General features: G+C 43.7%; 1 protein-coding gene across 10 annotated transcripts in view; it reads left to right on the forward strand.

The window, feature by feature from the left end:
* The first annotated feature begins 250 nt into the window (after positions 1 to 250).
* The window catches only part of patj (PATJ crumbs cell polarity complex component), a 69,203-nt gene continuing 56,792 nt past the window's right edge, over positions 251 to 12,661 (forward strand). For 3 of the 10 annotated variants that reach the window (XM_029499220.1, XM_029499228.1, XM_029499227.1), the window contains exons 1-11: positions 528 to 1,031; positions 1,325 to 1,389; positions 1,510 to 1,688; positions 5,127 to 5,324; positions 5,468 to 5,607; positions 6,002 to 6,179; positions 10,647 to 10,775; positions 11,072 to 11,320; positions 11,433 to 11,535; positions 12,000 to 12,088; positions 12,229 to 12,358. In XM_029499220.1, coding sequence (XP_029355080.1) covers positions 1,368 to 1,389; positions 1,510 to 1,688; positions 5,127 to 5,324; positions 5,468 to 5,607; positions 6,002 to 6,179; positions 10,647 to 10,775; positions 11,072 to 11,320; positions 11,433 to 11,535; positions 12,000 to 12,088; positions 12,229 to 12,358 — 1,417 coding nt within the window. In that variant the 5' untranslated portion in view covers positions 528 to 1,031; positions 1,325 to 1,367. The other 7 variants (XM_029499222.1, XM_029499224.1, XM_029499221.1 and 4 more) reach the window with 7 other exon arrangements.

The raw sequence follows: 12,661 nt of genomic DNA on the forward strand, positions 1-12,661 counted from the left end.
ATTACATTTACATTATTGCATAAATAAACGTCAACCCCCCTCAAAAAACATACATATAAAAAAAAATCTAATAAAATAGAGCAGTCAGTCTTACGGTATTATTTTTGGTCCCTTTTTAAAAAAAAAATTGACGTAATTTTTCCTTTTCTTAACACCTAACTAAAAGAGGGGAAAAAACTAACATTTTCTTGCGTTTCACACATTTTAGAGGCGCATTCAATTTCCCTACATCCGATGAATTCAGTTTCACCGACGGCACGGGAACGCAGCATTAAAGCGACCTGTAGCCGAACTGGATCCTGTAGATGTGAGTTGCCTCCGGCTTCGGTCCTGTTCTCGGCGGCCTGTTTGGTGTGAACCATCGGCCTGGTGTGTGTCTCCTCCTTCGGGTCTTTATCCGGACTGGACTCGGAGGATTTGCGACTTGTTACACGCTGGTCAATCGGCTAAATTAGCATGCTAGCGGATAGCGTTTTGTTGCGCTGAAGTTGTGAAGCAGAGGTTGTGTTAATGCCTTTGTGGTGAGGCGGACTTTTATAAAAAAGACAGTCTTTATGTCGTGGTTGTCGGTCTGAGTCGTCTTTGTGTGTTTAAAGTGTGTTTTTAAGCTCTTTTGTTCAGGTGTTAAAAGTTTGATGCACCTGTTCTGAGTGAACCTGTCTTCGGGTTTAAACAAGTTAAAAAAAAACTTTAAAGTGGAGACACACAACTAAACCAACACAATACACATACTGCGGGCTTGTTTACTGTTTATTTCATGATTGGTTTCACCCTCCGAGCTGCTGAGTTTCACTTCCTGCTTTGTCAGGTGAACACCCAGGTGAGTACCCCCCCCCCCACCGTCACTGATTTAACGGAGGGGTGAGACGTTCAGGTCGGTTTCTGTCCCGCGGTGCGATCGTTGGCCTATGTTGATGAGTTGTGTGTCTTTGCCGTGAGAAAAGTGAGCAAACAGTCTGAACACTTTAAAGGCACCTGAATGCAGCACAGGCGGCTGAGCCAACAGCAGACATCTCAACGCAACACAGGAGGCAGGTTTAATTCAGTCACAGTGTTAAGAATTAACATCTATATCAAATCTATGGATTGTTTCTTTGTGGTGGTTTCATGTCAAGTGGTCGGTTTGAAGTGCTGCAGTGTCTTTGCCTGATTGTTGTAGTGTCTATCTGTGTCTGTTTGTAGTGGTTGTGCATCTCTCTGTGGTTTCCTGACTTGTCATCTTGGCACCTTCACCTTTTACTGGTCGCCTTTTCTTTTTTGACTGGTGATTGAAATATTCCTTTATAATATTGTTCTTTGTTCCTCTCTTCTCATCCTGATGCAGAACGATAGACACAGAAACAAGGACGACAACAACAACAATCGCCATGTTTGAAAATGTCCCAACAGGTGAAGTCTGTTAGCTTGGCTTTGTTGCTGAGTGAAGATTCTTATCAGTATTGACTCTGTTCATCTGTTCACTTAGTGTTTACATTTTGAGCTTTACTCTGTGTGTTTGTGTGTTTTTAGTGTCGTCAGCAGAGCGTCAGCATGTCATGGGAGCTGTGGACCGCTTGCACTCGAAACTGGTCCAGAGGGAGGAGTGGACCCACAGTGACACCCTGCAGAACCTGAGGGAGACCCTGCAGAGTCCATTGTTCAACCACATCCTCACCCTGCAGCACTCCATCAAACAGCTCTGCAGCCAGGTGAGAATACCTTCAGCCTCCTAGCAGCTCAGAGACCAGAACCAGAACCGGCAGAGTCCCTAAACACTTTCACGGGTCATAAAGTAAACTATAAAATCCTTGCTCTCTGTCTTGAATAGAAACAATCGTTGAGATTCACCTTCCTCACCTTTAATCACCTCCTCTGACAGCACAGATAATATGGCATCACATTTCGCCTGAGAAGTCAGTCCTGCAGCAAAATCAGTTCACAATCATCTCTAAACCCTGTTAAACGTCAAAACCCCCAAACCACTTATGGATGCAAACAATATTTGTTCAGATAAATCCAATGAGAAAATTTAGCCACAATTGAGGACTCTTACTAATATGATCCATTGCAAGTTTTATCAAAGTCTTTAACTCAGATTTCATTGAAAAGACTTGTCATGACACAGAGTGCAAAATTATAGGAAACAATTTTCCAATGAAGGGGAAAATTCAAATATACTTTTAAGTGTTTTAGGAGTTATTTATTCATAGATCACCTTTTTATGAGCCTGTCAGATAAGATAAAAGACTTTGGTTAGGAGTAAATCTGTTTAAAGAAAGATGCATCAGTGACTGCAGTAGAACCACCTAACAGTTGAAGGAAAAGAGAATTGTCAATAATCAATAGTTGAAATGTAGTATGAATATTGATTGACAAGGTGAGATGCTGGTCTTTCACTGACAATATGAACAGCAAATACGGAATTGCTGAAATCTACTCTTCAGTTTATTAAGAAAACTGACCTGAACCAACAGCCTGATCAATGGAGGCAGTTTGTGTTGAAATGGGTTCAGAGCTTTTGATTCTGTCCCTGTGAATTATAAAACTGTAAATTGACACAGCAGAACAAAGGTGAAGATGTGATGAGAAATAAAATAAAAGTTTTTATTTGTGTGGCAAATCATTGTATGTATGTATTTAATATGCTAAAGAAAACAAACTGAGACAACTGAACAAACAAAGAACTGGATGAGTATAAAACAGATTATATATAATTAAAGGTCAAATTAAGGCAAGTGAGAAAAGAGCAGTTTTTATCATTTTCTTAAAGCCACTGACAGTTTGGGCTGATTTGAGCTGAGCGGTGTCCAGACTGGCTAGATGGGATCCAGCTGGTCTCCTGCAAGTTTAGATGATAAGGGAAGGTGCCATAAAATTAGACAGGTGACGTCACTAAGACTGAATACCTGTTTCCCATGGACACCTCTCTGTGGGTGGGCTCCGCCTGGTTACCATGGATACCTGTCAGTAGGAGGGGTCTATCAGGCAGCTGGTGAATATTTATTCCTGAAGTTTAATTTTTTGATAATGAGAGAGACTTTGAGAAGAACAAAAATGTAATGTGGAGACAAGACAGAGCTTCTCCAACACTGTAGCTCTGAGGGCTGATTCTGGTCTGTGAGGCAGGACCTATCAAAGTTAGTCGAGGAAAGAAAACCACTGGACCATAGGGCCACTGATGGTGTGATCTAACTACTGCTACTGTAGTGAGCTACTGTAGCTCAAGCTGCTGAAGGTCATGCTGATTCTGATGTCAGATCACACAGAGATCACAGTTTGTGGATCTGCAGACCAGGCAGGGTCTTCATGCTAGACCCAGTCCACCACCAAAACCTCCGACACGTGAGCATCAGAACTGGACCAGGGAGACATGAAAGAAGCTCGTCTGGTCTGGTAGAGCAAGATTTAAAGTATTTGCTGCTGAGTCCAGATCTTCAGGGTCTGGCATGTGGTCATAATGTTTTGGCTGATTGTTTTAATTTTAGAGACAGCTGAGTTGGAACCTTCATGGAAGGGGTATCGGTTCACCACTAGCTGTGACTTTAGCTTGGCTCCACAGGAAGTGAATTACAGGATTTTACATCAGACGGGGCCAGCAGGTGTTTCTCCTGCTCTGTCAGAGTAATGTAGATGCTGTTTTCTCAGCTGTGTTTAACATCAGCACTGCAGAGTAATGAATGCCACGTGTAACTCCACCCGAATGTTGACGACCTATCAGGTATCAGCACTGTGCCGCCTCCCATTCAAACGGTGACCTGTCAGTGGAGCTGAGCAGGGATGTCGATCCCCCCCACCCCCACTGGTTCCACATCAGTATGCAGGTCCTGCTTGAACTGACGCGGACCCTTTACAATAAACAATCTGCAGGCCAAATTAAGATAATGGCAATAACCAACGCTGGGCTTCATATTCTAAGTGCTGCGAAGGTCAGAGCCCAGTCTATGAATGCGTCGGTGGAGGCTGGTGGAGGATGGAGGGTGTATGAAGCAGGGACTTCTCGCTCTTTTTTTTTTTTTTTATTTATTTTCCCTCACTCCCTCCCACGGCCCTCTGCGGATCTATCAAGCTTTAATATCTAGTGTCTTGGTTTGAGTAACGGCCTTGTCGAGGCGGTATTGATGAAATGGCTCGTGATCCTGCTCTGTCAGCCTGGCCTAAATAAGCTGCAGACTGATAAGTTTCCACAATGTGAGTGTAAAGGTCATTAATACATTACCTGTTAGAGAGAGGGAGCCTGCAGAGGAATCTATTGATTTTTCCTTTTTCCCCTCTCTCCTCCCCACTTACCCACGGGCCTCTCCGCTTAATTTTTTTCCCTCCATGTCTTTCTTTCTTCTCGACATCGTCCTTGCGTATAAGGGCGCCTCTCCTCTTTCCCCCTCTCCCCCTCTCCCCTGCTTTCTCTCTATGTCTGTCTGTCAGTGTTTGATCTCTGTTTATATGTTTATTGGTAAACCTGATGTTCAACATGGACATCACACTTTGAGCCTCTAGAGCAAGTACAAAAATACCCACATTGCATGGACATCAGAGCACTGACTGGACATTAACTATTCACTGAGCATCATAATGAAAGTCACTCAGAATAAGTTGAACATGGACCAAAGTTTGGCTGATCTGACTCACTCTTCTGTCCACTCCGTTTTGATTTATAATAAGTTAAATCAAGGCACTTTCCAAACAGGCAGGTCTCAGTAGGGAATCATTTACATCAGCAGCACCTGGAAAACTTCCTTTAAAGAGGCAGAACCAGAGAGACATCCCCTGCATGCAATAGCAACAATAGTGTTTATGCTAACTGTCAGCATATATGTTATTCAGTTTACAATCAGGAAAGAGAAAAGTTGTGAAGATTTGGCCACAGAATTAATGGATTATTATAAATTCACCAATGCAGCGCAACAGTCATGTCTAAATAATTTACAGCCTGAAAAATCAAATTATTTAAATCATAGAACCTGTAAAGTAAAAGCGTGAGTAGGCAGTTTTGATGTTTAATTAGCTCATTTAAAGTTTTAAAGAAAGTCTCAGTTCATTCACTTCCTGTTTGTCCCCAACCCTGTAATCTGCATCGAGCCAGCTCTGCAAAACATGCATCACCTCCATCTGACAGCCTCTCCTCCCCCTCCTCCCCCCTCTCCCTCCAGTTAGGCAGCATGCCTCCCGATGCCTGCAGCGAGTTCAGTTTCTCCAAAAAGGGTCAACTGATCATGAGCGCCGTTAATCCCTCCAGCAGTTTGGCCCCGCCCATCCTGTCGACCACCTCCTCCATCCTGACCAATGGCTCTTCTGCCCCCATCCATCAGACTGACCTCCTCCAGAAGTGGATCCACACCAGCGCCAAGGTGGGTGGAGCCATCGCACACAGACACACGCACCCCTGAAGAAACGCTGCATCCATGTAAACACACACAAAGCACAGCATGAATACTGTACCTGTCTGGTGTGCGTGTCTGCATGTCTGTGCATGTCTGTGCATGTCTGTCAGGGACGTCACACAGAGCTGGTGAGCCTGACTCGGCCTCTCTCTGGAGGTCTCGGCTTCAGCGTGGTTGGGCTGAACCCTGCAGGAAGCAGCAGTCAGGGAGTCTTCGTCAAAAACATCCAGCCTGGAGGCATCGCTCATAGGTGCAGAAAACAAGTTTCCCACTGTGATGATGAGAAGGAAATCATGTGTTCAGGGAGATATAGCAATTTCAACAGTTTTAGTGGTTTTGTCCAGGTTTGTTTGTCTATAATAAAAAAAAAAAAACATCTCACCAAGATCCAAAAGAACATTTTGAAACTTTGCTATTACTCGGATATTAAAGGTCTGTTATAATACACCCATTATAAAATATAAAATTGTAGTGTTGTGTCATAATGAAAATACTGGTTGTGCAGTTTCCAGAAAAGCAGCTGGCCTATTCTGTTTTCACTTACCAACATAAAGGGCTTTCCTGAAATCTGTAAGATCAGTCATTTTAAAGAATGTGCAGAGGTGTTTGTTCTGCATAATCTTATTGGGAAGTGTGGTCTGCAGGGATGGGCGGCTCCAGGAGCAGGACCAGATCCTGGTGATAAACGGCACCCCCCTCAAGCCGGGGATCAGTCAGCTGCAGGCCCTGAGCCTCCTGCAGCAGCCTGGGGAGACGGTGGAGTTGGTGGTGGCCAGGGACCGCCCCCCGAATGCAGCATTGGCCAACATGACCATCAACACGGTGAGGAGCCTGGTCTTCATCACAGGAGGGTTAGCTTTGTGGAAGGAAACTCAACTTAGTTTTTTTTTTTCCCTGGCCTTTATTCTGATGGCAAAGCAAGAGTGGAGCATTGGACTGTGGATCAGTTTTAAACATGGGTTGCTGCAGTGAGGGCAAGTTACTTCAAAACTTGAGGCTCAAAAAAACGAGTGATGTCATGATTTGTTTAGATGGTAACTATAAATGAGCATGTCAAAGTTAAGACCCTCCGCATCTTTTAAACTGACCATTATACAGTGCTGAGCTGCAGCACTGTCAGATTTCCTCTTTGTGTAACACAACCTGACTTAAAATTCGCTCACTCATCTGTTTGTCACTGAATTCTATGGCTCTATGAAATTATTTTTAAGGATGATCCTAAACCAACAGCAGTGTAGACGAGCATCGCTGAAATCAGCTTTATCCTGCGCACACACACAGCAGCTTGGCTGTCACTCAAAACAAGCAGTGCTGAGAGGGCATCAATCACAGCTGGAGGTCACTTTGAGGCCACGCCTCTGTAGCAGAGTGAGACCTACTGTTTATGATGAGCCGTAAGTCTGCTGACATTGACTCAGATGATTTTTATGACCTTAAATCCTATAGGAAATCAAGTTAGTGCTCGACTTGCAGCATCGCTCCTGACAATATGTATTTAAGTTTGAAAGGAGCAGCAATCAATGAATGTCGACATGATGGGGGAGTCAAAGACTGGCAGTGTGAGAAGAGGGAGGGCGGAAGGGAGGGAGCACAGAGGGGTAGCGGAGATAAAGAGACAATGATGTCACCAAGAACTCACTCCACAGGCGCTGTACTAACTGATGTGAAAGAGATGAGAATGACTTCAACTAAAGTGGTCTAAAGGAGATTAAGGAAAATGGTGAACTAAACTGGAGTTTCCCAAACTACAGGGATTTCTGCAGAAACCTTCTGGCTTCGTTGCAAAGGATTGTGGGTATTATCCGACCTCCAGTAGAGCCAATGAAACTGAGACATTGGACCAAAAGCATGAGACTTGTCACTTGAGAAGAGTTCATGTCTCTATTGTTTACTGAGTCTTTTACTGGCCCTCTGCTCCTCAATGAATGTAGTTTGTCATCAGCATCCCTGAATCAAGACCATCTGAGTCCAGACTGCTCTGGCTGTGGATCCCTGACAATGGATCAGCTCCTGAAATCTCTCACAGCAGGGATGTCCCTTTGTTTTCAAGAAGCTCCTGAAACCCTGACAGGTTGTCCTGGATCTCCTGGTCTCATTTATTAGATATTAGTTGACTTGTTAAGAACCAAAAGAAAAGATTTCATAAGGAAAAACGAGGTGGAGATGAACCAGAGCAGACCTGGACTGTTAATATGAGTAGAGGCCCACAGGTTAGCTGCAGCCGTAATGATTTTGCCCTGCTCCATTGTTGGGTCATTATCACACAGAATTACACTGTCCCTGTTGTTTGTTACCCTCCTCCTCCTGCTAACTTCTTGGATCAGGGCCATGTCCTGCATACCAGGCCTGCGATCCGCATGCTTTTGTTTTATTCATGTCCCGTTTCAATCGAGGTCACGTTTAATGGAGCCCAGGGCATAAAAAAAACCCCAACTCTTGATGGGATTTTACTGCTGCTCGCTCAGCCTGGCTAACTATCCGTCTCCCAAAGCTAAGGCTCCTCTGCTGGGCCGTTCCAGGCAACTCTGGTCTGCCGTCACAGCTGATGTTTTGTCCTGGCATCAGAAGTGCTCAGCTCCAGTTCCTGCTGGATTAAGTCCAGCACTGACAGGAAACCTGTCACTGTAAAGTGTCTCATAAAGACAGGTGTAAATCAGCCAGTCAGATATGATTTTACAGCTTTTGTCTATTTAGTGAATATTATCCCACCATCGATTAGGACAGTGTGTCAGAGAAGTTCGGAGTTAATTTATAGTGCTCCTAAAAATGATGAAAAGCAGAAAGACTCGGGATAAAAAATAACAGATTGTGTGATTAAAGAAACCTGAAGGGGCTTTTAAAACTGTCTCTGCTTAGAGGAAATGAACGTCAGCACGACTTATCTGGTAAACTTTTCTGAGAGCTCTTCTCAGAACTTTTATTTCCAAGTAGAACTGGTCGGTTCCTGAATTGCCCAGGTAAAGATTCAGATCTTCATACTGAATCAAGAATCACGAGTTCGAGGTCTCCATTAACTCAGATCTCATGAGTCCTCTGGTTAGCTACTGGTATGCTGGTACACAAGGCAACTTGCTGGAAACAGTTCTGAATCAGATGATTTGGTTCACTGACTTCACTCCAGTCAGTGAATCTAAGCAAGAAGTAAGTAAATATTTTATAAACAAGTGGTTACACACACTGGTGTTGGCTATGTGGCTAATATAGTTTATGTACATGCTATGAAGATGATGACGATGATGATAGTGATTATTGTAATTATTATAATCAGGTGGGGCAGGATGCAACAACACCGAATGAAGTGACTTAAGTGACCCGGATCACTTTACTGATTGACTCAGATTAACCACCACTGTTTCCAAGTTACAGGACCCCCACCCAGTCAATTGAAGCGTCAAGGTTTTGTCATGTCAGCAGCTGAGATCTGCAGACCAGATTCATTCTCCTCTGATTCACAAAAATGGCACCTGAAGATGTTAATATAAAAAATGACAAATTATGATCTAGATGGTAAATAGGAAAAGAATGGAAGGCTATTCCTCCCAGGACAAGGCCCAGATCTAGATTTTAGTTTCTCTTTACTGTAGAAAAATCACTGATTTAATTGGTTATTGAAATTAACTTTTCACATGACAGAGAGCCACGTGTGGTTTATCTCTCATCCTGCTCATCCTGCTTTTATTCTGGAAGTTCCTAGTGTTTTGTTTTTTTTTTTGTTTTTTTTTAAAAACTCAGTCACTAAAGAGAAGCAAAAACACAAATGCATCATTCCTTTTTTTGTTTTTTTGTTTTTTTTTTACATTTAAGTTAAACGGTGGTACAGTGGTTAGTAAAGTCAACTCACAGAAGGAAGATTCTGGGTTGAATCCCTGCCTGGTTCTTTGTGGGTTCCTTTCAGGTTCTCTCGCTTTTTCCCACCGTTCATCAGTTTTTAACACATTTATATTATTTTTTTGGCCTTAAATTGTCCATTGGTGAGTGTAAGTTGTTCATCTCTATACGTCCGTCTTGGTGAAAACTGGCAGCCTGTCCAGGAACCTCCGCTCCCTCGCTCACTGTCACCTGGGATTGGCTCCCACCAACGTCCTGAGTGGCTATGTGGTAAAGATGATGGATGGGACATGGTGATGTTGTGTCCTGGAACTCCACGTCCTGACTGACACACACCACTGTCGCACTGGCTGATGGATCAGTTTGGTTTAATTTACTGTCAAAAACACAGTGAAGTCAGAGACCAGATCTTTATTTACCAGGTGAACTATCCACCACTCTACTTCTGTCTGTGTCTGTGTCAATTGCCAGCCTGGATGTTAGTTTGTATCCTGGGGTAAAACAATTACAGAGGAACACATTTGATACATGACAAATTTAAGTTACTGTAAACTCTGAGGGGAAACCTATTCCACTGTAGTATTGATTTTGATGCAGCCTGTTTATCACTTGCACCCACTGTAGTTTCCATCGAGCGTCTGCAGTGACAGCGCCTCTGCTGTGGAAAGAGTGAACTAGTGCTGAAGAGCAGCATGTTCAACACCCAGAGCATAAGCTGCCTTTATCAGGGAAACTTCCTCCTGCAGCATCCGTGGATCAGCTGAGGAGGTTTGATTCATTAGAAATAGAGAGGCCTCCTCTATCAGATCAGAGCTGTAATATGAGACCAGTGCCACCTCTGATTACAGCAACTTGTTAAAGACAGCTTGTGTCTTTGTGTGTGTCTGTGTGTGTGAGAGAGAGAGAGAGAAGGTTTGTGCTGCAGCCTCTCATTGATCAGCAGCTGGTATCAGAGCAAGAGGAAATGCTCTCAGCTGGTAATTACCTGCTGAGGTTCACTTTAACGACCTTTCACCTCAGGACAGATAGCAAGCCAGCAGCTCAGAGAGTCTGTTGCTACACTGCCTTGAGAAAAACACACAACTGTTACACAACATTTTAGCAATTCAGTCATGGAGCTGACAGTAAAAAACCAACAATTTTAACCAACTTGTTTGTTTTTAGTTTATTTGTTCAATTAAACAGGGACAATGCAGTTTAGTAGAAAACATTGAATGTTTTCATTAAAAATTTGAAAAAGAAGAATAATGTCATTTAATGTTAAAACGTGGGTTTTATTTTTCTCTTCAACTCTGACATATTTATTTATACATTTATAACATAAATCAAGAATCCTATGCCCATTTTTCAGATGTTACGTTTACAAAGAAATTAAACATTTAGTCTCGGGCGTTTGCAGGCATCTGTGTGTCTGAATTGTTTCTGTGTTCAGTATTAACCACTAATAAGCCTTTCCTGCAGGATCAGTGGGGTCATATGGAAGAGATCCAGCTGGTCAACGATGGATCCGGTTTGGGATTCGGCATTGTGGGAGGGAAGACGACGGGTGTGGTGGTCAGGACCCTCCTCCCCCACAGTGTGGCTGACAAGGTATATCGGAGACAGCTGATCAAAATACATCATTTTCTGCTGATGTTTGGATCCATGAGTTCTGAATCATATATCTGAACCAATGACTAATTCTAAAGCCACCAACATGGAGCCAACATTAATTAGAGGATTAATTATTGATCTTTGTTTAAAACCGTCTAGAAGAGGCAAGAGCAATAGATAAACACACCTCCACAGCTGGTTAAGTTAATGACATCAAAAATAACAGAGGAAAAGAATAAGGTGTGTTCAGGAGTGTATTGCTTTCAGTCTGTTTCCTCCTCTCCTCCATTCAGGATGGGCGCCTCCGCACGGGCGATCACATCCTTCGCATCGGGTCAACACCCACCAGTGGCCTCACCAGTGACCAGGTTGTCAAGGTGCTGCAGGGCTGCGGGAGTCATGTGACCATGCTGATTGCCAGGGATCCCCAAGGTCAGAGGTCAACAGGACCGCCTCCCCCACCACCTCCAGACTCTGCCCCAGTGTACTCCTTAACCCCCAAGCCACCTGAGCCGCCCCTGCAACGACGGGTCAGCAAGACGGTGAGCACTAGAACTTATACAGCGTCTCCTTAAGCTAGAACCTTCTGGTCTCTGCTTGAGCAGATCTGGTCACTGGTTCTGAAATGGATCCCCCATTTTCTTTGTGCTTCAGCCAAACCTGGAGGGATTCGAGATCCATGAGGTCCCCCTCACGAAGAAGGATGGCCAGAGTCTCGGTATCTCTATCATCGGCTACAACCCCCTGACCAGCCAGGGTAGGAGAGAAAGACACAGATGATGTCGCTGACTTTAACACATCCTGAAAAATAAAACGCAACACCAGCATCACTACAGCTTCATTACATGCAATTAGATTAAACTCCAGCATAGCTGTTAACTTCACAGTAAAAGCAGGGATGGTTTTTCTGCTGGGCTTTTACAACTGTCAGGCTTTTATTTTGATACAGCAGCAAAGAAACATTTATTTTTCTGTTTATTTTGAAGCAGCTTTCAGGCTTTTACTGTGAAAGGCTGCTATAGTTCATATTTTCCAGTGCTTGTGTTTTTGGAAACAGAACAGAATCATTCCTGCACTTGTTAGTGTTGAGAAATATTTGGTTTCAGATTTTTGATAAGAAGCTAATTTTCTACACATTGTTTAGCTGTTTTTAATCCTCCAACACAACGTGAACATACTCTCTCTCTCTCACTCCCCCCCCCCCCGGCTCATCCCCTTCAGATGCAGTTGGTGTGTTTGTGAAACATGTTGTACCAGGAAGTGCTGCAGATCAGAGTGGAAACATCCGAGTCCATGACCGACTGCTCTCTGTAAGTGTATGTGTGTGTGCGTTGACCCAGTGAGTGATAAAGCATTTATCAGACTACAGAAATTACTGCTGAACCTGGTCTTAACTTGTCATAACCCCCCCCCCCCATCTCTCTCTCTGTCCAACTGTCCTTCTAAACAGCTGAACGGCGTCAGTCTTCATGGGATGACCAATCAGGAGGTGCTTGAAGTTATGAAGCAGACGGGTCAGACTGTGGTTCTCACTGTGGTCAGGAAGAAAACCAGAGTCCTGGAGAGGTCTCTGGATAAAGGTGAGGGAGGGCGTGGTGGGGGCAGGGGACAAACTAACTTACTTACTTTACCTCACGTTTACTTAGCCTTTGTTATCTGAACTTAATTTTACATACCTAAATATAAATTAAGTGACCTGACCTGAACTTGCAGTACCTACAGTGCAAGGGCCTGTGTTGCATGTCAGCATAGGATCATCTCCTGACACATGTCGCCTGCTCAGAATGTTTTCTGCCTCAGTGGTAAATAGAGCCCAAAGAAAAAACATTTACAGTCAGTGAAATCACAGTGACCCCATTGTAGGTCAGTGAAGCTGGATGTTT

The sequence above is a fragment of the Echeneis naucrates genome, chromosome 4, assembly GCF_900963305.1.
Source record: "Echeneis naucrates chromosome 4, fEcheNa1.1, whole genome shotgun sequence".
NCBI classification, from domain to species: domain Eukaryota; kingdom Metazoa; phylum Chordata; class Actinopteri; order Carangiformes; family Echeneidae; genus Echeneis; species Echeneis naucrates.